The 27,962-nt window shown below is 45.9% G+C and overlaps 1 protein-coding gene across 2 annotated transcripts; it reads right to left on the bottom strand.

The window, feature by feature from the left end:
• Positions 1–28: 28 nt before the first annotated feature.
• On the bottom strand, positions 29–27,562 carry specc1la (sperm antigen with calponin homology and coiled-coil domains 1-like a). Of its 2 annotated transcripts, XR_014593169.1 has the most exons (17): positions 27,438–27,562; positions 17,240–17,402; positions 17,007–17,145; positions 15,289–16,922; positions 14,613–14,820; positions 11,758–11,831; positions 10,738–10,913; positions 10,267–10,430; positions 9,941–10,065; positions 9,757–9,847; positions 8,247–8,336; positions 7,976–8,132; positions 6,970–7,072; positions 5,602–5,718; positions 5,450–5,509; positions 175–4,122; positions 29–144 (listed from the first exon to the last, which is right to left on the bottom strand). XR_014593169.1 is itself a non-coding variant. In XM_083912217.1 (16 exons), exons 2-16 carry the CDS (start codon positions 17,363–17,365, stop codon positions 4,033–4,035), a joined length of 3,354 nt encoding a protein of 1,117 aa, XP_083768343.1. In that variant the 5' UTR covers positions 17,366–17,402; positions 27,438–27,562; the 3' UTR covers positions 71–4,032. The 2 variants fall into 2 exon arrangements, 1 of the variants encoding a protein (XP_083768343.1); XM_083912217.1 differs by having other exon boundaries at positions 71–4,122.
• Positions 27,563–27,962: the final 400 nt, after the last annotated feature.

The raw sequence follows: 27,962 nt of genomic DNA, 5'->3' as shown, positions 1-27,962 counted from the left end.
AAGACAATGACGACGACAAACGAGGCTGTTTGAATGGTCTTTTATAACTTTTGCCAGAAAAAATAAAGCAACATAAAACCAGACAGCATTGTTCTTTACAACTGATTATCATTGTAGTGTGCACTTAATACTGTAGCTTAGTCCCTTTACACACACACACGAACACACACACACACACACACACACACGTCTATTCATTCAGCTTTACAAAGGGAGCATTCAGCACTGCATGTGTTGTGATAACGGGAAAAAAGAATCACACCAAAAACAAAACATGGTCTGTAAAAAATAAAAGGCAACATGGAAACAAAAAGACAAACTCGAGCAGGTTCAGTGGAATTCTCAGAGCATTTTCAAGTAAACACAAAGAAAAATGAATGTGATGAACCTCAATAAAAGACATAAATGCACTGTTCACATTTGCTTTGCTCGCCGTGGTGAAGCTACACACTCGAAAAGGGCGTCGTCTCTGGTCCCAGACAGTGTAACATGCCCCTCATGGCTGCATCATGTGGAGGTGGAATGCGCTTCCTAGCCTTCGCCAGCCGTTTGGTCTCTCCTCATGTTCATCGATCAATCCGCATCGGCACACACTGGACCTCGTAAAGTCCCGGGATCACTAAAGCGTGATCAAAAACACATTCCACTTCCAGGATGGAGAGGCTTCAAATCTTTCTGTGGCTCTCGGACGTTCCTGTCGGGAGCCATAAAACACGTGGGCCAGCGGAGGAACCGAGCAGAACACAATAAAACTGTTGGCTGATAACCCCCATCGACAGAGAGCCAGTGCTTTCAAACGTCATTAAATAACTCACGCGCGCGCACACACTCCCTCGCACACAACAGAGAACCTGTCATTGTTGCAGGCTCTCGTGCCAATTTTGAATCACTGAATGTCTAATGCAGCTGTACACGTTGTGGTTTGGCAAACAGTGCGGCGGGATGTGCTTCGAAATCCAGACGAAAATGGTTCTGATGTTGCTATTGATACTAGCTGGCAGCTTCATCTGACCCAAATCAAAAACGGTGTCGAGTCACCTTCACCAGACACGGTTTACGGCCGTCGCTCACTGTTAGTGTTCCTCAGAAGGAGCTTGTTCTAGAAACTATTTCCACACCGCGACACGTGCCTGCTGAGCAAAGATGGCCGCCGTGTGAAATGTCTCAGACGCCGCGCATCAACTGTTAAGGCAGGAAAATTAGTGCGGAATATATAAAACAAGCTTAACTCAGTGCAGCTACTTACTGTATGTGTGATAAATTCAGATGCACCCCAGACACGCAAATAAAGCAATGACCTCACGACGATGATCGGTAACCACGCAAATAAATACAGTGAACTTTTGTAGGTTGAGGCACGATAAACACGAAGCAGTCAGACAGCATTACAAGGTAACACTTTACCTAAAATCCCCTCGCAGTAGATATTTAATAAAAGGTTTATAATCATAGTTGTAAGCAGTTATAACTGTTTATTAATTAATTTGTGACTCCCCCTGTGGACAACCATAAGTGGAGGCTGATGTTTTAACAGATAATGACAATATAGTGAGACGCAGTTGCAATAATATATAATAAGTCTTGATGGGAGGAGTTATAACAAGCAGTATACATTAAATTTAAATGTCCTTAAAGCTGCTTACAACTACATTACGGTGTTAGAAAATAAATACTGAGCAGGGGGACTTGTAGTGTTTAGCATAACATCACTGTTGCTGACTGAAATCTCACAAATGAAATGACATTGTGTGCTGCAGAGTATCGCTATAGTAACGGTTAGTCATACTTGGAATTTCAAAAGCTACCTGTCTTAACACTGCATCATATAACAAAAACACTAAGTCTATGGCACAATGGATTGTTAAAGGAATAGTTTGACGTGTTTGCTCTCCTGACGAGAGTTAAACGAGAAGATCGATGCTGCTCTCACTTCTGTACGCTGCATATAAAGCTAGAGCCAGCAGGGGGTTAGCTTAGCTTAGCTTAGCTTAGCATGAAGGGAAACAGCTTTAACAAATCTAACAACAAGCACCTCTAAAGTTGCCCACACTCAGACAGAACAGTCAAGTCCTTACACTCTTCAGTCGAACAGAGTTTTTGGGACGGGATTTGATTTTCCCATAACCAATCACGAAAGACCAGAGTATCTGACGCGTAGCCATGCCAACATGGATCCAGGCAACCTTTAAAGTGTAGTTCCTGTGCAAAATCAGCCCATAGTCTTTTTCAGCACTTGCATACATCAAATTAACCATTAACCATCCAGGAGAGTCGGACGTGGCTAACACTGATTAGCTCGGAATTAGACTTTAAAGCTCACTAGCTAACATGTTTTTTCTTTTTTTGTTTGCTTACTTTGATACACCGGAATTTAAAAGCTTAGTCTTTTCTGGACTCCGGGACAAAGAGAACATAAAAATATAACATATTATTTGTTAACTTTGGACTGAGTCAGGCTAGCTGTGCCTGTGTCACCATTTATGCTATGCTATGCTAAGCTAAGCTAAGCAGCTTCTGGTTCTAGCTTCACATTTACTGCACAGGAACATGAAAGTTGTATCAATCTTCTCATTTAACTTGGCAGGAAAGTTAACAAGTGTACTGCCCGATAAATGAAACTATTCCTTTAACGAGTCGCTGCTCTGAACTACTAAAGTGTATCTTCACCTATGAACCCGTCTCTGCTAGTTTCCGAAAGCTACAGCACATTTCCCCGACATGTCCATGCTGAGAGACTTATTTTCTGGCTTTCTAAGTTTAAGGCTCTCTGATCTAAACTTAACTTAACGTAAATGTCAATCAAAGTACATGTTATTAACAGACTAAGTACTACTCACTCATATTTTGGTTATGATGAAGTGATGCTGTATGTGCCGAATGAAAGTCCAAGTGCAAGGTGGCGGATGCAGGCCTCTAAAATGCAAACAAGTTAGCGTTCACCTCCATACACGTCATTGATCCTTTAGCGTAAAACCATCTGAAGAGAGTGTTAGTGCTGCTTAACAAAAACGTGTAGTTGTGTTGTAGAACATAGCATATTTCTGTGCTTGGAAAGCAGTCGGTCACGATCCGATGCCGACATTGTAGCCGTCTGCGGCATCGCTCCCTCCTGATGACCAATAGAGTCAAAGCTCAACAATCGAAAGGCTCCGAAACATATTTGGCAACGACTCCTTGAATCTTCAGCTTCACGAACTGTAGTGAAAAGAAACTGCCTCTGTGGAGAGAGCTCATATGGTCTCACACAGGCACTTTATCCATCCAAAGAGAGGCATCTGTGTCGAACTGTAACGTCGGGAAGACTTGGTGCAAAAAAAAAAAAAGGCTGTGTCCGTCTGAATTCCTTTCCGAGGGAGTTTTTTCAGGGTCGTCGGGGGATTTCCAACTTTATTATTCTGGAGGAGCTTCCACAAAACCGACGAAAGAAATCGCAACCAACGAAACAAACAAGAAAATTGGGCACTGCTGATGAAAATGACTCCTCTTGAAAAGTCAGGTTTGCAGGAATTCCCCTTCAACACCCTGGAAACTAGGTAAACGGTGAAGGAATATGGTTTGCCCCCCCCCAAATAAAAAAGCCAGATAGAAGGCACTGAGACTGCTGGGTGTCTTTTTCATGCTGCTACTTCGGACGAGAACCAAAGGCAAAGATGATCCAGGGGTTCCCTCCCTGGTCAGTTCATACTTGGGCTTTCACCAGAGCTTCTTCTCATGGTTTACTAGTGTAACAGTAGACATACAGGCAAGCCCCTGGACTAAAGCACTACACAAAGCGTCTTCTACGCTGCGTGGAAGGTGAGGTGAGGTTCTGGTCTGCCTTTAGTGCTGCTAAATACCGAGGAGCGACATGCAGCGTGACTGGGTGTTGCTGTGGTGTGGTGTGTGTGTGTGTGTGTGTGTGTGTGTGTGGGGGGGGGAGCAGGGTCAGTGAGGTATAACAGTTGCTCGTGGGGTTGAGAGGTCGCTGAGAGCTCCGGAGGGCTTGCGTGGCTCTGATTGTGCTGCAGGAGCAGGGTGGGCGAGCTGCTGGAGTCAGGTCTCAAAGTACTTGTATATGGCTGTGACATAAGTCATGACGCTTTGCCAGTCCGGCCTCTCCGTGTGCACCATCTCATTTATGTCCTGCAATAGAAAAGAAGAGACAGTCAAGGAGGAAACTAAAGAACTGAAGACTTGACACAATGTATATTCTACACAATGAAATATAATTTTACCATTTTATTATTTAATAATTCAAGATTTTGTACGTGCTTATAAACCAGACTGAAGGTCAATGGAGGCTAGCCTGTATAATGTTCATGTATTTAACCCCTTAACACACAGGTTCCCTCTTTATTTCCCCTCAAAGGAATTGTTGGACATTAACGAGAAGATTCATTTGTCAGATGAGACGATTTTTCACTTTGTGCGCTAAATATGAAGCTATAACCAACCAACCCTAGCTTAGCTTGGCATTAAGACTGGGAACGGGGAAGTAACCTTCCTGATTCGTCCTGTCGGTCTCCCGGTTTCCCATTTTGAATGATGAATACCTGGTATGTGTGTTATCTCCTCTCACACAGGCACAGAAGGTACATGCTACATGGCTGTCTGTGTGTCAGTTTGGTGTGTCCCTGTGTAAAAGCTCACTAATCCACAGGTTGTATCTCACTTTCTTAATCTGTACAAAAACCTAGTATTAAAAATAGACTTCCTGGAGTGCAGACGTTGCCGGGAGACAAGTGGAGGCTACAGGAAGTCACATTTACAAAAGTCTCGCAAAGACGATTAAGGACTCCTATGGTTACGTTTAGATTGTGAAGGTAAGGCACTGAACTTGCGTGTTTTAGGTAAGAAGGTTAAGGTGAGGCATCAAAATCTAATTGTTAAGGTCAGTAGAGGTGGTGGTGAAGAGTGTTTTTGGGAGTTTTCACAAACCTAGTGTTACTACTGTATCTAGACAGCATACAGACATGAGAGTGGTGCTAATCTTCTCTGTCGCCAAGAGAGAAAGTAGATGCATCTCCATTAGAATTTAACATTAACTTCTGTGGGTTTAAACAATGTCTTGCTGCACAGCTTGGGTTTGTAGTGACTGACACACCGGAAGAGTGAGGTTTATGAGGTGAAAAGCAGAACTACAGACGACACTGCACAGCAGCAACACATACTGAAGTTCATCTCTGGTTAATGATTAGAATGAGCATGTCTGGTAAATACATTATGAGTTAGGGGAGCATGGCAGACCAGAATGGGAAAATAATAACTAAAAAAGGGCATTTCCCTACCTACATGTTTCTGTACACATTCCTCTGAGTATACATAATGTTCTATTTAAGGCACTTTATCAGACCCAAAGTTGCGTCTGGAGTTTTCCTGGTTCTTTACAACACGAGTACAGCTCTTCCGTTATTTTGGTTTGGCTCATGTTCATTTTAATAAAGTTATTTCATACTGGTGTAAAGCTTACCAAAGTGCATTTGATGCCCACACTCTCTGCAGCCTGGAAAGCTAAGGTGAAGTTTCTCCTCTGAGAAGAGAAGAAAGAGTCACAGTCACACGACGGTAATTACTCAGTCACGCTGGCTGAAAGGTCGGGGCTTTCCTGGGAGCTCTACTTGCCTTCTCCTGGCTGGTGAGCTCCTGGTAGGGGATGTGCGCGGGCAGGTAGGTGTGGAGCACAGCGCAGAAGGCCAGGCCGTCGTTCCAGCTGCTGCTGAAGTTTGTAATATCGATGTTCTGAAAGACAAAGCCACCATCCACTTAAACTGTGATTTAACCCGACAGAACATTTACAGTCCAGGACAAAATCGATGGGAAAACTATTTCTGGGCCGTATCCGAGCTAAGGGGTGCAACATTTTATCCCAGGTGATGAATGCCACTGCCCGCCACTGAAGCTTTCAGCGATAATATGATCACAATAAATCCAGTTGTCGTGCAACTCTTTAAAATGATTTAACCACTGAGAACAGCGGCTCGATCGGATGGCAGTCCTGGGATCACAACATTACTCACCCATGTCATATTTATCATCTTTTCCACCACCAACTGCCATCTGACCTTTGCAGGAGCCGTAAATCTGTGATTTCAAACAACCACCAAGGTTGATTGTAACCATGCTCAAGCCTCCTCAGTGTCACAGCTGTAATCTGCATCATACGCAATGATTGACAGAAAGCCTTGTGTTTTAGTCAGGTGGGTAACTCGCAGGATGTGTTAAATGCTGCACACTTCCTGTGGAGGACCTAAGGAGCCATGGTAACCACAACCTCATCGGTTGAAAAGGGGTAAACATCACTTCAATATGGCAAGTGACTCTTGACACACCTGTTGATTGTCATTTTAGCCCCGGTCATTTCTAGGTCAGTGCTTTTCTTTTCGATTGTCAAAGAGACTGAACTGCACTCAGCAATAAGAGCCACGAGGAGAGAGCAGTCAACACGGGGCTGTGCATCTGCAACAACACCATCACACTGCAGTGACACGGAAGATGAGGAAAGAGACACACTCTGGCTCACAACAACAACAACAACCAGCTCCAATTTCTGTAGGACACAAACATGTTATCATTAAACTCCTGAACTGCTGGAAGGACAGACTGTGCTGCTGACGGTTTCCTTTACAAAACATCAGCTCAACTGTGACAGGAAGCGGTGACGCCATATTCGATCCAGGGAACTCTTGTCTTGTCATGAAGGACCTTTGTCTCATTTATCATGTTTATCATCTTCTTCTGTAGTTACTCCTTGAAGTCTAACAACATTGACTGACTCATTAAAGAAAGTGTGATGTGTCGCTGCTCATGGGGGAATTGTTGCTCTGTGTAAATCATAAATAAGAGATAACTTTTGTTATGAAACGGCACTATAAATAAAATGAACTTTCAATTTACATATGTGCCGGTACTCCCCAACACCTTTACACAGACCCTGATGTGGACCACTTCATGGTGGGGGATCAGAGCAGCTGGTCGCTTCCAGTGACCTACCTGATAACCCTCTGTCTTCTTCTGGCACCACTTCAGCAAGGCGTTTCTCTTGGAGCCTCCGTACTCTCTGGCTAGTGCTGACAGCGGGTCCTTTCTCTCTTCTCTGTAACAGAAACGCAGAAGATGCATGAGGTGTGTTTCCACTATGGTCAAATACCCGGAATAAGGCGGTTCTATCGCGAAACGCCCCTAAATTGCATGTGAGTCGCTCGAGTGGCCGTTTGTCAGCCCTGTGGGAGAGCAGATCCAAAAAGAGAGAAGCCCTGTTGCTGATTGGATGTAGCTCTCAGCGGGATGTGACGTGTGGTAGTACAGACACCATAATAACAGGGCAAAGTAGAGTACACACTTTTACCCTGTGCTGTATTAGAACACAGTACAGAAAATGATCTGTACACGCACGTCTTTGCAGAGGCTTGTTAAATGACTGCTGCAGGGGGGCGCACGCACGCTACTACGCATGCTACTACGCACTCTACTACGCACGCTACTACGCATGCTACTACGCATGCTACTACACATGCTACTACGCATGCTACCAGCATACTACTACGCTATCAAACTACACCTATTCTGTATTTCTCACTCTGAGAAAGAGCGTGCACCGCTGTATCACTGATCAGTGGCGATTGAAACCCATTCAGAGTGATACGTCCCCTCCGGAGTCTCGTAAATCCCTCTGGGGCCTTTTTTGTAATGAAAACACTGCGGGTGAACGGCCATTTGAGAGGGCGTGCCCTGCACCTTTCTGAGCGGCCACATTTTACCATAATGAAAACACGCCTATTGAAGCAAACGTGGTTTTAAAAGATTTAATACGTCAGCGCGGCGAACAGATGACATGGTTAGCATGTTTGCTCAGCGAGCTGTCATGGGCTGAATGTTTTATCTAATCCAGAGTACAGTGTGACGGGGTCATGTCACACAGAGAACTGACAGATGAGAATGAAAACAGAGACCTTAGACATTATGAAGTTTTACCACATCAGTACAGAGAAGGTGGTACCTTAGCCGGCTGCGTGCTGTGGGGGTGACGGAGGCTGTAGGGGAGGAGGAGGACAGGGAGAGCGGGGAGGAGGCAGCACTCATGGCCATCAGGGAGGTTGAGGAGGCGTCTTGAGCAGACATGTCCCTCTTTATCTCCTCACTGCTCCGGCGGGACACTGCTCAGGACGGGGGACACGATTATTTGATTACTTTTATTACGTAAACTAGTGACTGAGTTAGTTTAAAACAAGTTTACAATGTGGTTATGCAACTAAACTAGCATCTCTAACCTGAGATCGCCTTGGTGGAGTCCATATTTGAGACCCTCTGGAGGACAGGCGGGGGTCGGCTCGCCGAGGTTCCCCTGAGGAGGTGCTCAGCTGTGGATACATCACAGTATTTACATCACATACAGTGCAAGAGTCTCTAAAAGGGACTTCCTCTGAAATTAGATAACAGGAGTCAGCAAAGAGCCACATTCCAGCCCCTCTGAGCTCAGGGAATACCCGGGAACGAGGCTCTGCAAGAAAACAATCAATCAGAGAAAAATAAATGGAGCATTGGAGGCTATGGCCAAATCTGCACGTTCACATAAAACTCTTGAACTCATTACTGGTGAGAACGAACTGTGGGAAGTTCTACGCTATGTGTTGGTTCATCATTTCCCTCTTATCATCCACTCTAGTGTTTTGATTAAGTAAAACATACAGGAAACCTGCTTACTCCCCGCTCCAGGCCTCTGGGGGGAAACTGACAATGTTATTTCTCATGAAAGAGGGGACGTGCAACAGTGACCGCCCACTTTCTGAACGGCTCCGGTCGTGATTTTCCCATTCAGTTACTCCTTCAGCCAAAAACTATCTTGGAAAACGGAAGAAAAGGCAAAGGAACAAGACTGTGTACATAAACAACAGTCTCCATGACGTCCAAAATAAAACATGTTTTTCTTAAAACAAGGATGATATCATAAAGACTCCGTCCATCCTTTCACAATCTCATAGCTCGTAGTCAAAAGGGGACAAAGGACCTTTCCTGTGTTTGTGTCCTATATTCAACAGTGCGTTACACTCATCTCATCTCATCTTCAACCGCTTATCCGGGGTCGGGTCGCGGGCGCAGCAGCTTTAGCAGGGGACCCCAAACTTCCCTTTCCCGGGCCACATTAACCAGCTCTAACTGGGGGATCCTGAGGCGTTCCCAGGCCAGTGTGGAGATCTAATCTCTCCACCTGGTCCTGGGTCTTCCCCGAGGCCTCCTCCCAGCTGGACGTGCCTGGAACACCTCCCTAGGGAGGTGCCCAGGGTTCATCCTTACTAGATGATCCTGAATCACCTCAACTGGCTCCTTTCAACGCAAAGGAGCAGCGGCTCTACTCCGAGTTCCTCACGGATGCTGAACTTCTCCCCCTCTCTCTAAGGGAGACTCCAGACCCCCTCCTGAGGGAACACATTTGGCCGCTTGTACCCGCGACCTGGTTCTTTGGGTCCTGACCCAGCTTTCATGACCACAGGTGAGGGTAGGAACCAGGACTGAGGGTAGATCCAGAGCTTTGCCTTCTTCAGCTCTCTGTTCATCACAACGGTGCGGTAGAGCGACTGCAGCTCCGCCCCCGCTGCTCCGATTCTCCGGCCAAACTCACGCTCCATCGTCCCCTCACTCGTGAACATGATCCCGAGGTACTTGAACTCCTTCACTTGGGGTAAGGACTCATTCCCTACCTAAATGTCTACCTACATTTTTGAGACATTATCCATAAAGCATATGTGGTGTATTTTAATGATCATCATGTCGCTGCCTCACCTGGCATGGTGATGTCTGTGTAGCTCGGCCTCTTATCACTCAGGGAGGAGAGCGGCTTGGCTGCTGACATGGAGCCACTGATGGAGTGTCTCTAAAACAAACAACAACAACAACAAACACATCATATAAGTGGTCTTGGTTAAAAAGATACAATCAGATTCATCCAAAGCCTCTCCTCCTGTACCTGTATGGGTGATACAGCAGCTGCCGGGGGCGTCTTCATGGGACTGGGGCTGAGGGGGGTGCGTGGCAGCGGAGCAGCCGCGGCCGTCGGAGGCACAGAGGCAGTGCCGTTGGCAGGCGGTGGACCTTAGTTAAGAGTGACACATACAGCTCAGTTCAGACCTGCTCCACATAAATAAACAAACACACTCTGGATGTCATGAATCAGGAGCCTTTGAAAGTCCCTTCTATACGGACAAGCTATATATAAATCATTTCATATAAACGCTATCGTTACAAATAGCAGCAACATCTAAAAAAGTTGAGCATATTCTGATTGTGTTGTACCTTGTGAGGCGCTGTCGAAGCTCTTGATGAGTGTTTTGACTGTGGGCGAAGGCTCTGAGGAGGTGGAGGATCGCCGGCTCAGACCCATGCCCTGCCTGAGAGCAGCCAGGTCCCTCTCCACTGCGTTCATGTAGTTATACACTCTGCCCCTCTCCTCATCCTGCCTGGAAACACACAGTACTCAACTCAGTACGTACACTCAGAGCCGTGCTTCTTATTCAGGGGTTTCTATCACGTTGTGGGGACAGTTACGGTGAAATAGTAATAGTAATTAAAATACATCAATCACTCTGTAAAGGTAATTTATCAACTGTGGGATTCATCAAAGATAAAATAATGCAAACCCTGTTACTGAGCACCCCGACTCATAATCTAATAGGCAAAGTTAAATCTTCCTTCCTTTTGTTTACAGACACAAGACAGAGGATGTCAGCGTGACCGCTCGTCCAGTCGTCTCTCTGTGGCTCTTACTTGCGGCTCTTGACCTCGTCCAGCTCCTTGCACAGCTTATCGTTCTTCTCCGCCGTTTCCTGCAGCCGGCGCCGCAGGTCTCCAATCTCCTCCTGCGCTTCGGACTTGATGTCATTAGCAATGACCACAGCTGTCTGCAGATCAGCCTGGAACTGACGCCACTCCATTGACTCCTCCTGCACACACACACACACACACACACACACACACACACATAAACATTATTTAGGCTAAATGACACTTGCATCGTTAAAGCAATATTAATGATTTTTTTGGCCACTTGTGGAGGAACAAGCTGCAACGTCTGATAGATCATCACATTATAAGTTGGTTCGGTGAATGTGTTTGCAAACTTTACACACATTACATGGATGCTTATGTTTCTCTGTGTCAATAGGTAGAGTTCTAGTGTTTCTGGCGGCCAGATGCATGTAAAGTCCAGGCTTCGTACACCTTTTCCAAGGTCAAAACCAGGCACTTTACAAGCACCTTCAAGGTCCATTTCCATGGTTTTCCAGCACCTAAAAGCTGTTACATACATAACATATTTCTAGGAATACATATATATTGAAATTGATTATTTCACTTTTTTGAAATAGGCGATATTAGGCTATAAACATCAAAATAGTGTCCAGCAATACCAGAAGGATAAGAAATGAAATTAAAACTATATAGCTATTTGTTATAAAAAGAAACGCAGTCACAATTTCAAGCACTTTATCCAAAATCCAAGAACTTTTCAAACCTTTGAAACACAACATTAAAATTCAAGCTCCTGTACGAACACTCAATGTCGTTGTAATATGAACTCTGGACAATGTCACACATGTAGCACACAACAGGAGGTTGTCTGTGTCAGATGTTTTGGCGAAGTACTGACCTAAAATTGCTACAGTTTTAAGAACGGTCTTCCTTTCTCCCAGTGGACTAAAGACAATCTAACCCAAAGAACGTTATGCAAATAATATTTGACCCCAGTCTGGCCTGGTCTTAGCTCACTGCCACCTGCATCCCTCTTACCCTCAGTCTGCGGTGAAGAATCTTGATCTCTCGCTCCATGTCGTGCTTCTGGTCCTGCAGCTTCTTCACAGAGTCTGAAATAGGAAGTAAATATATGTTGGTCTGACTCCACACATCATTTACTACTGTTAGCCTGAAGATTCAGAGTGCATGTCAGATGCATTTATATTATTTTACTCGCAACTCTCATTTGAATCTGTGCAGCTGTCCGCATCGGCTCGGTGCATGCTCTCGTCTCACGGCTGTAAGACCGCAAACTGAACTTCAAGTAAACGTTAGGTAGATGTCCTACATGACTACAATTCACTACATATTTTAGGGTTTTATCATTATGTGTTTTATGTGTTATTTAATGTTTTATCATTATTATCATGATCAGGAGGGCTGGCTCTGTGATTGGCTGCAAACAGGACACTCTGGGGGCTGTGGTGGAGAGGAGGACACTCTGGGGGCTGTGGTGGAGAGAAGGACACTCTGGGGGCTGTGGTGGAGAGAAGGACACTCTGGGGGCTGTGGTGGAGAGAAGGACACTCTGGGGGCTGTGGTGGAGAGAAGGACACTCTGGGGGCTGTGGTGGAGAGAAGGACACTCTGGGGGCTGTGGTGGAGAGAAGGACACTCTGGGGGCTGTGGTGGAGAGGAGGACACTCTGGGGGCTGTGGTGGAGAGGAGGACACTCTGGGGGCTGTGGTGGAGAGGAGGACCCTCTGGGGGCTGTGGTGGAGAGGAGGACACTCTGGGGGCTGTGGTGGAGAGGAGGACACTCTGGGGGCTGTGGTGGAGAGAAGGACACTCTGGGGGCTGTGGTGGAGAGGAGGACACTCTGGGGGCTGTGGTGGAGAGGAGGACACTCTGGGGGCTGTGGTGGAGAGGAGGACCCTCTGGGGGCTGTGGTGGAGAGGAGGACGCTCTGGGGGCTGTGGTGGAGAGAAGGACACTCTGGGGGCTGTGGTGGAGAGGAGGACACTCTGGGGGCTGTGGTGGAGAGAAGGACACTCTGGGGGCTGTGGTGGAGAGGAGGACACTCTGGGGGCTGTGGTGGAGAGGAGGACACTCTGGGGGCTGTGGTGGAGAGGAGGACACTCTGGGGGCTGTGGTGGAGAGGAGGACACTCTGGGGGCTGTGGTGGAGAGAAGGACACTCTGGGGGCTGTGGTGGAGAGGAGGACACTCTGGGACACTCTGGGGGCTGTGGTGGAGAGAAGGACACTCTGGGGGCTGTGGTGGAGAGAAGGACACTCTGGGGGCTGTGGTGGAGAGGAGGACGCTCTGGGGGCTGTGGTGGAGAGAAGGACACTCTGGGGGCTGTGGTGGAGAGAAGGACACTCTGGGGGCTGTGGTGGAGAGAAGGACACTCTGGGGGCTGTGGTGGAGAGAAGGACACTCTGGGGGCTGTGGTGGAGAGAAGGACACTCTGGGGGCTGTGGTGGAGAGAAGGACACTCTGGGGGCTGTGGTGGAGAGAAGGACACTCTGGAGGCTGTGGTGGAGAGGAGGACACTGATAAAACTGTTCTCCATCGTGGATCATCCTCTCCACCCTCTCCAACTCACACTGGTCAGACAGCGGAGCACCTTCTCCAGGAGGCTGCTTCGACTTCGCCGTCGTAGCAACAGATACAGGAAATACTTTTATAATAACTCTCTCACCTCTGCCTGACAGAGAACTCTGCTCTCTCTACTGTTTTGTTGTATAGATCATTATTGATATTGTTATAGTATATTTTGTTGTATATATTATTGTTTATAGTTTATAGCACACTGTGCACTGTATACACACACTACGTATATATTGGATTCTATTCATGTTATGTACAAAGTGTTTATTTGCTGACCCACTGCTGCTGTTACAGAATAATGTGCCAGTCTGGGATCATTAAAGTATTTCTATTCTATTATTTTGATGATTAAACTTTTATCATATAATACTTAATCTTCTTTTGTTCTTTGAATTGAGTGTTTCTGATGTTAGGTTTCTCCTTAATGCTTGTTTGTTGATTGATTGATTCTGTATTGTGTAATCCTTATATTATGTGTAAAGTGCTTTGAACTGTTTTTTAAGTCCTCTCTCAAACTTATAGCCTACAGATAGATGGATTTAAATATGTATTAACATGAATCCATCACAGTACTAGCAAAGATAAACTGGCCTATAACACAACACTGATGAGAGGCTAACTTGTCTTAAGGTTAAAATATTGTGCCTTCCACATGTTTAACACAAAAACATGATGTTTAAATATATTAATAATTAGTATTTTGATAGTTTAGTGTTGTATGCATCATACAAAGTTATGTGTGTAGGCTTTAGGCCGTCCTATACATTATTGTAGGCCAGTTTAATATTCCAACTTAATTTTATTCTATGTTTGTCCGTCTCTCTTTCAGTTAAGGGCTCCTCGGCCCCTGGCCTATAGAATTAGGAGGGGGAAACAGTGTTTAGTGTGAGATCCTCTTCAAAATAATTAGGGCAGGCCTTTATCGGACTCAAAGGGAAAATGTTGTGAGCGTTTGGCTGCTCGACGCTTTTAAATGCTTCGATCAGAGGAAACCGGTGTAGACAGTCACTTGAGTTTTGAGCGAACGCTGTCGTCACGCTGATGTGATGTTTAGGGTCTAGGCACGGGGTCAGAGGAACAAACACTTGATGCCAGAAGATTATGTTTTTTGAGATAAAGAACATAATGAACTGACATTCAAACCAGCTATATTATATGGGGGTTTTGGTTTCACACAACAGGGTCGCTGAATGATCACTGGCTGCCTGCACGAGTAAACACCAGGCCGGCATATGAGCCTACAACCCAGTCAAAGTTTGATCATTACGGGTTCACACTGTTCTGTGTCCAGCCCACTCACTCTCCAGGTCTGTGATGATGAGGTTGTCGTGGAGTTTCAGAGCACGGTGCTGCTCCACCTCATCCTCCAGCTCAAAGATGGTTTCCTTCATGTCTGCGATCTCCGTCTCTTTCTCCTGCAGCTCCATGCGCTGCTTCTCCAGCATGCGCTCCTGCTCGGCCATCTGCTGCTGCACCCGCTCCTGGAAGTCTCTGTATTCCCTGTCCAGCTGCACGCACAGGAAGAGGGTTAGCATTTATTTCATCAACGAGCCATTAAGTTATTTAGCTGGCTAATGTGCAGCAAAGCTCCAGCAGTGTCATACAGTAATTTATAGAGATGGATTGTGCACAGTATGTGTAAAGTACACGCCTACACGTTTAACCTCTGTCTAGTGTTGTCTTGGCAAGTGAGTAATAACAGGGAACATGTACCACTCCTTTCTAAAGGTAGACTCTGGGGATTTGCTCAGTTTGTGACATCTTCAAGGTCAAATCTGACTCTGCTCCATAGCTAATTTTATAGGACCTCGTTTTGGTGACCCAAAAACTCTTATCCGAGTTCTTGCGCCCTAAATTCATTTAGGTCAAAACATCAATTTAGCATCTTATGGCTTCAGGAAATTGATGCCCCACACACGGCGTCTCTGTAAAAGTCAAATTTTACACCTCAAAATCTCTTTCAAATTTGAACTAACCTTACTAAAAGTGTCCTGCAGTCGAGTGAGGTCGCTGTGGGTTTGTTCCAGCTCCTTCTGCAACTTCGCTGCCTTGGCCTCCGCCTCTTCTTTCCCCTGACGTACTCCTTCCAGCAGTTGGCAGATGTCATTTTTGTCCCCTGCGGTGTGAAGAGAGTACAGCTCGGCCACCCTCTGCCTCTCCTGGTCCAGCTGGGCTCTGCAGCGGCTCAGCTCCGCCTGGTCACTGCTCACCGCGGCCTTGTACTCCTCGAGCGCGGCCCCCATGGCAGCTCGACCCTGTCTCTCTGACTCCATGATGCGCTCCATCTGGTGGTTCCTCTCCTTCAGCGCTCCGATCATCTCTTGGGCCTCAGCGTTGTCCTGTTCGGCCATCTTCAGTGTGTTGGACAGATGTTGCTGAACACCCAGCAGCTGCTCTCTCTCAAAGTGGGCGTTATCCGCCAGGTCCCCGTATCGCTGCTCCAGCTCCATGTAGCGGCCGCTCTTGATGTCCTCCTCTAGTCCGTACGATATATGATGCTCGTCCAGCAGAGAGCGCAGGTACTCGATCTGTCTGCCGTACAGCTCCAGCTTGTCGCTCTGCTGGCACAGAGAGTCCATGAGGATCACCTTCTCTTCACCTAGCCGCTCGTTCTCTCCATTCAGCTCCTGAGTGATTTGCTGCAGGTCGGCCAGCTCCTGTAACGTGGCCTGGAGTTCCTCAGCGGTGCTATGCTGGTTCTCTTCCATTTGGTGGATCCGCTCCGTCAGACAGGCCACCGACACCTCGCTGGCATTGCCACTGCTGCCCCTCCGTGAGCGATCCCTGCTGGGTGCGCACTCCGATTCAGACGATGAGGAGGCTCCAGAGGGGGCGTCCAGAGCGTCATCACTGGAGGTGACGGCCTGGTAGACCTCGCTAGATTCGCTGTCGAGGTTGTCTGCAGAGCCTCCATGCTGGTGTCCTGTGAGCAGGTCCTCCAAGGAGCCGGGGGCAGAGCCTTCCACTGAGGAGGTCAGCGTACCCGTTCCTCCTCCGTCACTCTGCCCGCTGCCTACTGCCAGGTCCGGGCTCAGGGAGGCGTAGTTGAACAGCTTGTCAGAGGCATCCAGCCTCTGCTCCAGAGAGAAACCCAGCGCATTGAGTCGGTCTTTTAGCATTCGGTTCTCGCTCTTTAGCATGTTGAGCTCCTCTCTGATGGCCTGGTTCTGCTCTTGTAAGAGAATCAGAGTGGACTCCACGTCAGCTGCTGTGATGGCTGAAACCTGGGGCTTCTCCTCCACCTCGGCAGCGTCTTCCTCCTGCACTGCTTCCTTCCCTCCCACGCCGAGCTGAGCCCTCATGTCTCTCAGCTCACCGCGAAGGTGGAGGATTTCCACATCTTTGCTTTTAGCCAAACCCAGCAGGTCTTTCACTTTGGTCTCCAGGGCCACCTTATCACTGATTTGGCCGTCTGATTTAGATTTGCTCATACGGCCATCAGACTCTGCAAGGATCTGGCTGCGAGAGCGCTTCCCTGAGGCTACATCCCCCGCTACAGTCCCTGATACCAACTGCTTCTTATTGGCTGAGGTCCTGGATGTCCGGAGACGGTCTCGTGATGAATTTGGCTCCTTGGAAATTGAAGCGGTTGTACGCTTGGATGAAGTACCTAGTAAGAGAAAAGAGTAATCTTTACATTTTCAGTGAAAGAACTTAATAAAGATGAAATCAAAATGTAGGCATTGAATATTACCTGATGTTGTTTTTTGCTTGCTGTCTAGGTTGCAAGCATTAGTCCCGACGGAGGCAGTCTTCTTGGTCTTGTTGACAGCGTTACTTGATGCAGGATTCCCTCCGGCCATAGCTGCTAAAAGATCATCATTGCTTTTCACCTTAAAAGCACACAAAAAAAAGAAAACCACTCAAAACAAAGACGATAAAAACTAATTCATAGCGGCATTTAGTCCTTCGCGTGACGAGTGTTACCTTAGAGAGAGGTGCGGTGGTGGCGGTCTTGGCTGAAAGCTTTCCGGTTCCAGCTGCAGCCGTGGCCTCTGCCTTCCCTCGGTCTCCGCTCGACTTACTCACCGCTGGACGGACCGACTTCTTCATAGTGGGCTCTCTGATGCCGATACATTTACAGCTCAATCTGTGCACAGAGGAGGGAGGAGAAAGGTAATGTATGTCAGTGCGCAGAGTGATAGCTCCAGTTTTCCATGGAAGAGGAATTCTTTCCACAGAGGTTATTCCCTTAACACAGCGACCGCAGTGAAGAGCCGAGCACTTGTAGAAAACGCGTTTCTCTCCGTCTGCCTGTGATTTGGAGTTTATTCTAGATAGGTGCCGTTTGGGAAGTAGTGGATCACTGATAATTTATATTTCCATCATGATACACTTGTGTGGTACTTGCTATTTAAATCATTTTCTCATCACTGCAGTTACGTCTGACGGACAGCTGTAGGGGACCACCCCAGATACAGTCAGGAATCTATGGGCACTGAAAAAGAGGCTTTCAAAGGGCCAACCAATATCTCCACTAGATGGCTCCCATGTGTTTGTAATAGTTCACCCAGTTCAAAGTTTCACTCGCTTGTCAGCTGTAAACCCTGATAAAGAGTTGAATCTGTGTGGGTGGGTGGTTGCTCACGAGCATTGCGAATAATCAGCAGAGCCAAAAAAGGAGAAAGTAGATTCCTTCAAAGATCAAAGCACCCGACACAACTGCAGTCATATTTAAAGAGGCAAAAATGTGAGTCCGTTAGTCCGTTACCGGGCAACCGGTCCAATATCATCCTGCACTGCCAAGAAATCATTTAGAGCCACGTTCGTTCGTGCAAGATCTCATACCAGCTCACAATTACTGTTGTGACAGCCCAGGAAATATTCCTAATAACTATTTAATGGGGGCACATTCTTGAGCATAATTTTGGTGAGCTGCATTGTTTCAAAATGTGTCCTGAATTAGTAACAGGTGATAAAGATACTCTCTCACACCATTTCAAATGAAGCACCTATAACAGTTATCTGTGCAACGTTGCTAGTAAAACGTTTGGACTTGGCAGTGAGGAAGGTGCCGAAGCTGGCTGTAACCAAATAACAAAAGCTCGCATATAAACACAGGAGGCTTTGTTCAGCATTGTTCACGTCGAGTCCAGGTCTGAAGAGAACCTGACTTGATGCCACGATAGCAAGGAAAGTGATTTGGGACACAGCTGGAGACGAAGAGTAAGTGCTTTAGCACAGATTTGGAGCTCTCTTGCAGTAAGGCTCCTGAGAGGGGAAAGAAAGCTGGAACTAGGCTACAATCTATCTCTGAGTCTCTGCTGTTTTCCTGAGAAGACGTTTGTTGTTCGGCTGTGGAAATACATATAATCAAAGATGAGCAGTAAATCAGACTGAAAGTAGAACGCTATGAGAAGCTGAACAACGGATCGTAGCAGGCGCACAAATGTTTAGACAATTCACCGACTGAAACCTTTCCGTGGATCTTAGAGTAAATAAATACAAACTGCAAAAATAAATCAATATGTAAGATCTGATACAGCTGGAGCAGCCGGAGATCTGCACACAACAGCTCACATCTGAGTCACATATTGCTGTATCTTCCAGAAAATCCAAAATAACCTGCTGCTAAACCACAACTGCACTTTATTCAAAAACAAATACCTGTCTAATATCCTTCAGCTGTGTTTCCTTGGTACGGATGATACATTCAATCTGTCATCCTGCACCGAATCTTCCAGCTCGCGCGCACTTTGAGTCCTCTGCCGAGACGATATTTATTTGACTTATTATTTCTGTCGGGTTAACCTCGGCCTCCAGTGACGTAAATGCGGAGAAGTGTCGAGCTACACCTACCTCACTTGACCAAACCACAAAAACACACAGCCCTGGTCTTTAGGAAAAGTTATGGAGGAGTTTGATTGGACTTAGAGATCAAATAAATGTACATTTCACTCAAATTAGCATGTGCACTGTTCTTACACATCCACCGGACCTCAGACAGTCATGCAGGAGTTTAGAAAGTGCTACAAAAAGACACAATCTTCTTTGCCTCATGTGGAGAAAATGGCAAATAATGTCTCTCAGCTGGTTAAACTCTGCAGCTCTGGAGCTTCTGCGGTGCAGAGGGAGACCGTATTCCCTGAAACAGACCTGCACTGCAGACTTATGGTTATGATACAAACTCAACTTTGTTTACTTCGCAGCATATTGTGTTTACATCTGCAACCTCTTTTTAAATGCTCCTTTTTATGTTCATCTACATGCCAACAGGCCTCACCTTATTTGGAAGCTGCATGCCAGACCTAGCCTTTATATGCTGTTGACAGGTTATCTTAAATTAAACATGCAATGAAGCTATAAATAATCGCCTGGGAAGCATTTGATGTCTTTGTCTGCCAATCCAAGCACTTCTTTAGTCCCGCAGTGCATGCCCTCTAACTTTTTTTTCCACTTTCTCTCTCACAAACCTTTGGGGCTCAAAGAAACTATTTAAGATATCTATCAGCATCATTGCAGCTGCTAAACTCCTACTTTTTACCACCGAGTGAGTAACTTCTCCATCTGAAGATACGGGACAATCCACAGGGCTGAGCTTTATAGAATATATAATATAGAATAGCCTCATCTCTCTGCCTGTGTCCTGTATTCATCCATAAAACATACGTTTGGCAGGGCGTTTTCCCAGAGTACTGACATGTGCACTCAGCAACTAGCCAGTTTACTGAATAGCTGAATGTGTGTCAAAGCAGATGTCTGAAACAGAGCGCTGCTAGCTGAAGTACGGCTCTTTTCATTGGAACTGAAGAGACATGGGAGCGCAGGCTGGGAACCAAAAGTGCAGCTAAATGGGGCCGAGGCAGCTGCCTTTCCTTCCACTCCCTCACGCTGCAAGTGGACGGCAATAAGTACCGTTTTAGAAACGCTTAAAACAATAAATGAAATAAACACCGTACATTTATACACACTGGGCTGTCAGACCGACGTCTACGTGGTTCAGTTTATAAAATGCAATCTGAAAGAGTTGTTCTTCTCACACCAACATCTGTGATGAATCACACCGTATCCAAAACAATGCTGTCTGTGTGACACTGAAAAACTATTTGCTCCACCATCACTGGGCTGACTGACATTTGAAATATTTAAATATTAGCCAGCTGCATAAGGGGGAGGAAGAACTGATCACAGGGCTGATGACCAGAATCTACTACATACACAAAACCAAATGGATATGATTATTTAAAAAGGTCCCATGTTTTTAAAAGTAAGACTTCCATTTGGCTGACCAACAGATAGATGTACTCTCTGCTTTACGTGTACCGTAGCCTGGAAATCCAGACCCACATCTATCCTGACGAAGGGTCTGGCAACGAGCAATAGACCTTCCCAACTCAAGGGGTGGCACGGACGCATGCATTTCAAAATACCACAAAAAAGCAATTGGATAGCCCTGCAGCCGACAACGACAAATCAGAGCAAAGAACAGGGTGACGTATTTAGCCGACTTCGACGTCGCATCATTGTCGTCATCAGTTATATAACGGAAAGTGTGGTTTGATTGGCGAAATGGGATTTTCTGACACAGTTAATGAGCTCCAATGGTGCGGCAGAGCAAATTGAAATTTGCCGGTGGTGCGTCTGGATTTCGTGGGTCCGTGTACCGAGCAGTCCTTCACAAATGTTTTAATCAAGCTCCAACCACAGCGACTTCCTGTTTGATCCAATACGGAAGTGGCAAAAAAATGCAGTTCTTCAAGTGTTCACTAGGACAGTTTGCACAATAGAGCAGTTTCTCATTGACCCCCATGTTAAACAGGCTGATTTCACAGCATCATTAAACCTGTTTAAGGCCTGGGACAGTAAAACATCCTAGTCTGTATGTTTAGCTCATATCTCCATGACAACACTGAGGGGGTGATCTTTTTGTACCAGGCTACTTTTTGTTTTATTGGAGTTAAAGTTTATGAATAATTAAATAATTAGGGGCTAGCCACTGGCCCTCACTTCTCCTCGGAGGTGTAAGTCAGCCAGATGGACGCATGTCCCTCCGCATAACGTCACATACATGCCCTTTTTTGGTAAGAGGATATGAGGCGGAGTCAAAGTCTGACAAGATGGCGATTCCCGTAGGCGAGGACGACTGGATTAAGTTGAGCGAACGGACCCCGACATCTACGCTATGTCCATTTTTTATACAGTCTTTGGTTTCAATGCTCCCTCAGCAGTGCAGAATCACACGTCATGTATATTTAGCCTCACCGCAGCCCCCCTTTTTATAACTCCAGGCCCACCTAGGTGGCCATGCCCCCCAGTTTTGGAACCACTAATCTATGCTATGGGAGGTAGCAGGCTGTCACCAGAATGATTTACTCGTGCACTGCGAAGCACCCTAAACAATCTAAACACGTAGCGATGTGCTGCAGAATGTAAGCTGCTCCTTAACAAGCCAATAACACTTATCCTAATTCAAATCACAGAGAGCTTCAGTATTTGACTTCACAGTTAATGAACGCACTGGGTCTGATCCAAGGGAACAAGTGTGTGGTGTTCTTTTACAGGCAGCTGAACAAAGCATGAGACTGAGACTGAAGATGAGGAGAAAAGTCTGGGAAGAGAAGGCGGTGGGGGTAGCAGTGGTCTAGTAACTCATTAATACTCCTTCCCTGCTCTCCTTCCTTATTCATGCTTTAACTGCGGGGAGGCACTTCCTTGCCATAACATCAGCTTCCTGTGGTGGCGTCTCCAGTAAAAAATAAAAAAAGTAAACCCTCAAAGGGTGACTGTGTGTTCAAGGACAAGCAGGCACCAGTCTGCCCGAGACAGAGCAGACAGTGTCAAACCCTGTATTTCATTATATAATAATACGTCTCACTATTACTTAATACACAAGCCTGGAATGCAATTAAAGAAGACATTATTTATGATGGAGCCTTCAGTCAAACGGGAATCACCAATTTCAGTATTACAATGCTACAACAATAAAGTATCAGTCACTAAGAGCGTGCTCACACTGTCCCTTTGGCCGCGGCCAAAACCGGTTTTTCAGCTAAAGTCTAGTACCTTTAAGTAGTGTGAGCGCACCCGCTCCGCGCTCAACTGGGGCCAGCTGGGCCGCCACGGCCCGCTTGAAAGAGGTGGGCTTTAGCGGAGCCGTTTGCACATGTACGAGCACGAGCGTGCGCACGTGTACGCACACGAGCACGAGCCCTACGGCAGTAGCGTTATGTCCGCCTGTTCGGACATGTAAATAGAAGGACGGACCATGCGCGGACATTTAACAACAACAACAATGGTGGTGAAAGGTTCATGTTGGTGTGATGCGGAGGTGGAGTGTTTACTGCAGATTTGGTCGGATGGAAATATTCAAAAACAGTCGACAAGACGCACTAAAACTCCGAGGTCTATGGAAAGATTTGTAAACAAAGCCACACACACGCGATCAATGCGTGTGACGTGTTGCGGCTTGAAGGCGTATGGACAGCAAGAAGCATTGGCCGAGGCCCAGGTAGTGTGAGTACAAACGGGGCTGGGGCGCGGGGGGGAGGGGGAGGGGGGACAAGTACCCTAAAGTCCGGGTCTCGGTCCGGGAAGATAGTGTGAGCGCGCCCTAAAATGCCCTCACACGTTCTTCTTTGGCACCTCAGCGTCAACCTGGCTTTGTAAAAGCAACACCAACCATAGCAGGCAAATTGTTTTTTCTATTTCGGTTCAATTCAATTTTATTTATAGTGTTGAATCATAACAACGAATGAACGAATGAATGCATTTTATATTTTCATGTACTGTATCCATGACCCATCCCATACAGGGTTATACAGACACCTCAGTACATACAACAAAGACCGAGCCTTCCAGCGTGCCGGAGCACATGTCCACAATAACCAAAAACTAAACATATAAATATAAAAATAAAGCAGAATAGGATATGTGCAGATTCACAGACGTGGCCCCGTAAATAACAACGCAATAAATGAGGATAAACACATAACAATTGTGATCTAAATCAGCAGAAGCACATTCAGCCAGAGACTCATTCTCCCACGGTGTAATACTGAACGCCGGAGGAAGTCTTTTCTTCCGGCGGCCATCAAACTTTATAATTCATCTCCCCCCAGTCAGGTAAGGAACAGTGGAGACACTGTATCCTGAAAATGTCACTTTGTCACTTTATACCATCACTGCACCACTTTATTCAGTTGTACTTTATTCAGTTGCACTGTCACTTACTTCAGTAAGTAATGCTGCTATACGACACTGTCACTTTATATCACCACTACATCACTTTATTTATTTATTAATGGTTTACTGTAACTATCTGCTGATACACTTACTGTGCTTTAGGACATGCTGCTACATTTCACTGTGGTTTACTGTAACTGACTTAAGTACGAAATGCTGCTACACTCCACTGTACCACACTGTCACTTAGTTCTGTAGGACATGCTGCTGCACTCCACTGTGCCATACTGTCACTTAGCTCTGTAGGACATGCTGCTACACTCCACTGTGCCACACTGTCACTTAGTTCTGTAGGACATGCTGCTACACTCCACTGTGCCACACTGTCACTTAGTTCTGTAGGACATGCTGCTACACTCCACTGTGCCACACTGTCACTTAGTTCTGTAGGACATGCTGCTGCACTCCACTGTGCCATACTGTCACTTAGTTCTGTAGGACGTGCTGCTGCACTCCACTGTGCCACACTGTCACTTAGCTCTGTAGGACATGCTGCTACACTCCACTGTGCCACACTGTCACTTAGTTCTGTAGGACATGCTGCTACACTCCACTGTGCCACACTGTCACTTAGCTCTGTAGGACATGCTGCTACACTCCACTGTGCCATACTGTCACTTAGTTCTGTAGGACATGCTGCTACACTCCACTGTGCCACACTGTCACTTAGTTCTGTAGGACATGCTGCTACACTCCACTGTGCCACACTGTCACTTAGCTCTGTAGGACATGCTGCTACACTCCACTGTGCCATACTGTCACTTAGTTCTGTAGGACATGCTGCTACACTCCACTGTGCCATACTGTCACTTAGTTCTGTAGGACATGCTGCTACACTCCACTGTGCCACACTGTCACTTAGTTCTGTAGGACATGCTGCTACACTCCACTGTGCCACACTGTCACTTAGTTCTGTAGGACATGCTGCTGCACTCCACTGTGCCATACTGTCACTTAGTTCTGTAGGACGTGCTGCTGCACTCCACTGTGCCACACTGTCACTTAGCTCTGTAGGACATGCTGCTACACTCCACTGTGCCACACTGTCACTTAGTTCTGTAGGACATGCTGCTACACTCCACTGTGCCACACTGTCACTTAGCTCTGTAGGACATGCTGCTGCACTCCACTGTGCCATACTGTCACTTAGTTCTGTAGGACATGCTGCTACACTCCACTGTGCCACACTGTCACTTAGTTCTGTAGGACATGCTGCTACACTCCACTGTTCCACACTGTCACTTAGTTCTGTAGGACATGCTGCTACACTCCACTGTGCCATACTGTCACTTAGTTCTGTAGGACATGCTGCTACACTCCACTGTTCCACACTGTCACTTAGTTCTGTAGGACATGCTGCTGCACTCCACTGTGCCATACTGTCACTTAGTTCTGTAGGACATGCTGCTACACTCCACTGTGCCACACTGTCACTTAGTTCTGTAGGACATGCTGCTACACTCCACTGTGCCATACTGTCACTTAGTTCTGTAGGACATGCTGCTGCACTCCACTGTGCCATACTGTCACTTAGTTCTGTAGGACATGCTGCTACATTTTTAACATTTTTAACACTTATAACTTATCGCTCCTTCTCACTTATTTAGTTTGTACTTATTTTATTTCAATCTGCAGCTAAACTGCACGCTGCGTATTGTTGTATATTGTATATACCTGCGTTTAACCACAACGTCTGTTGCACTCTGTCACACTTAGTTCATTGCTTGATTTATCTGACGTTAGCTTTATTTTGATTTGATTTATGTTTATGCTTATTGTTACTCTGATCCTTTTCCGCCTTTGTATTGAAACTGTTGCAAAATAATTTCCCTCGGGATAAATAAAGCTTCTTGAATCTTGAATCTTGAACAAATGTAGGTCTACACCACAGGGTGACTTATTTATGTAAAGAAGAATTTAATGAGCTGAGTTCAGCGACCGTTCACCTCCCACTTAATTAAAAGCAATAGTTTCGAAAAAATAATTCACCCATGGAGCGTTTTGAGGGGTACAGAATGAAATTATTGCTTTTCTATTAAAAAAAATTATATATTTAGTATGAATTTATATATATTTTTTTTTAATTTGACGCTTTTGACAATGACTTTCTGTCACGTTGTGTTTCCATGGTAGCAGCCAATAGCGTTGGGCATTGCTGGTTGCCAGGGTTGTCTGTTGTTGGGTGCAGCTACTGTAGGCTGGCACTGGGTGAAATGGATTTTGCCGATCCTGTAGCTGCTTATTTGCAGAATTAGCAGCTGCAAATACTAAAAACCAAAGTCAATATAGACCAAGCATTCACTCCATGGACTGAGATAAAGGAGTTCAACGACACTAAAACACACGCCAACATGGCTACCTTTCTCCTTAATCGCTAACATCACTTTCATCTTTACTTAGCTGTAACAGCCAACAGTAACTGTCAGTCAAACTCTTCTAATACTTGTTTTTATGGTGCGATTTGCCGGAGGGGATGGCTCCGGTCTACTGTAGGCTACTGGACCGGGTCTGACCAACCTGGCAACCCGAGTGCTTTTAATTATTTTTTGTTGTTGTGGTGTTCTGCTCATTCTCTGTATTCAACCTTTAACATGCTGCGGAGAAGTAACTACAATTAATAAAGATGATTCACTTTTTAATCAAACTGTGGCTTTGGTCCTGACCTATGAGGTGGTCTTGGAAATACACTCATTTCTTTCCCCTTGTTCAGTATCACTTGGGTGCAAAGTTCCCAAGACTGGACAAAATATGTTAAAAGCAAAGCAATAATCAGGAAGAGCCAAGAAGGACTCATGAGGCATGTCTCCTGGACATTGATTTAAAGAGTGGGCTGTGAAATGTTGCTCTTTCCAAGCTATTCCAGGAAAGTTGGGAAACATCTGTGGTCACCTCTGGTTAAAAACGCTGGTTTTAAATGATTTGAGTATGAGAGAGAGTGAGACACACACACACACACACACACACACACACACACACAGAGGCCAACAAAAAGGCAATGACAAGCTGCAACATCAGTGCACTGTTGACTCTTCTCAGGGGGGTGGCACATTTACATTGTTCTGGGCTACACCTACATTAGCAACAGCACGGCTAACATTAGCACTAACTGTGCCATTCAACCGCACAAGCACGTACTTTACCAACCAAACCTTTGAGGTAAACACAAATATCCACTCTATGTGAAGCCTGCGTCGGTTTTATCACGTTAGAGACCAAATGACAACTTAAAACAAAGGGTATAACCTAGCTAGCTTGTTAGCTAGCACGCAGGGAATTTCAGTCATTTCACTTCCTGTTTGGACAAACGCTTTCAAAACAAAAGCACCGAGCTAGACACGTAGGAGATGAGTTGAACCCAGAGTGAAAATAGATGTTTAATAGAGATAAATATACTTCCAGTTAACTATACTGAATAAAACACCAGCGTTACCAAACTTACTTGAAGACGCTTTAAGCTAGATTTCAACCCGTTGCCGAGGAAACGCAAAAGATGCGAACAAAAGTCAAACGTAAATGGACTTTAATCAAACAAAAGCTCATTTGAGCAACAAAGGGTAAACAATAACCGGTAAACACAGATGTAGTGACGCACATTAAACCACGAATGACCCCGGGGCTACAACACACAACCACTTATTTTGAAATAATCCACAGTAAAGGTCCAAGTAATTGTTTCTACCTTGTTAGCTCAGCCACGTCTGTTTTGGTAGTTTAAAACATTAAGTATCGCTTTATTTCCAACAAAGAGACAAACAAAGCGAGTGTGAGCAGTCAGTGTAACGTTAGAGAAGGTGTGTGGGTCTGTTTTCACTCAGTTAATTCACCTCAGCTGTCAGAAAGCTAAGGCGAAGCTAAGGGTGCTAATGCTAACGTTAGGCTAACAGTGTTAGCTTAGCCGGCAGAGCCTCAGCGCTCTGTCACAAAGCAGAGAAAACATTCATACCTGAGGTTCTGCTGTTGTTCTTCTGTTTGCGACACCGATGAATGTCCGATGGGTGTTCATTTGCGGCGGCCAGCACTTGGGTGTGTGGTGTCGGCTCCTCTGTGCTGGCAGCAGCCGGATGGTCCTCTGCTGCCCCCTCCTCTGGTTGCATCATCTCAGCATACCCTCTGTGCAGGGGGGGGGGGGGCTTCAGTGCCTCCAGGGTGTGCACACTGGCCCCAACACACACTGGGTCCTCTGGTATGGTTTCAAAATAACTTAAATAATAGGAGTCAGTGTTGCAATAGAAGATAACTAATTGTGTATCTGCATTATGTCCTGAGTAAAGAAGGGAAAGTGCTGAAAAAGACCCAAATATTCCCTTTAAATTCACTTATTCATTATTTTTCTCTCACTAATAGGGGAGAAAATAACCTTCATATATCATTGTTTGTCCATAATAATCTAATTATTATGCAGAACAACTGCACTACATCATGTGAATATGTACATATGTCTATTTCTAGTTCTTCCCTTTGTAAATGT

The sequence above is a fragment of the Echiichthys vipera genome (genome assembly GCF_963691815.1).
Source record: "Echiichthys vipera genome assembly, chromosome: 4".
Classification (NCBI taxonomy): Eukaryota; Metazoa; Chordata; class Actinopteri; order Perciformes; family Trachinidae; genus Echiichthys; species Echiichthys vipera.
This window is presented reverse-complemented; position numbering and strand designations above follow the sequence as displayed.

Bases quoted from the DNA above. Each gene is read 5' to 3' on its own strand.
- specc1la (XM_083912217.1), bottom strand. From the start codon at position 17,365: ATGAAGAAGTCGGTCCGTCCAGCGGTGAGTAAGTCGAGCGGAGACCGA. The intron at 10,431-10,737 runs GTAAGAGCCACA...GTGTGTTTCCAG, and splicing joins GACGAGGTCAAGAGCCGCAA to GCAGGATGAGGAGAGGGGCA. The intron at 8,337-9,756 runs GTGAGGCAGCGA...ATGTATCCACAG, and splicing joins CACAGACATCACCATGCCAG to CTGAGCACCTCCTCAGGGGA.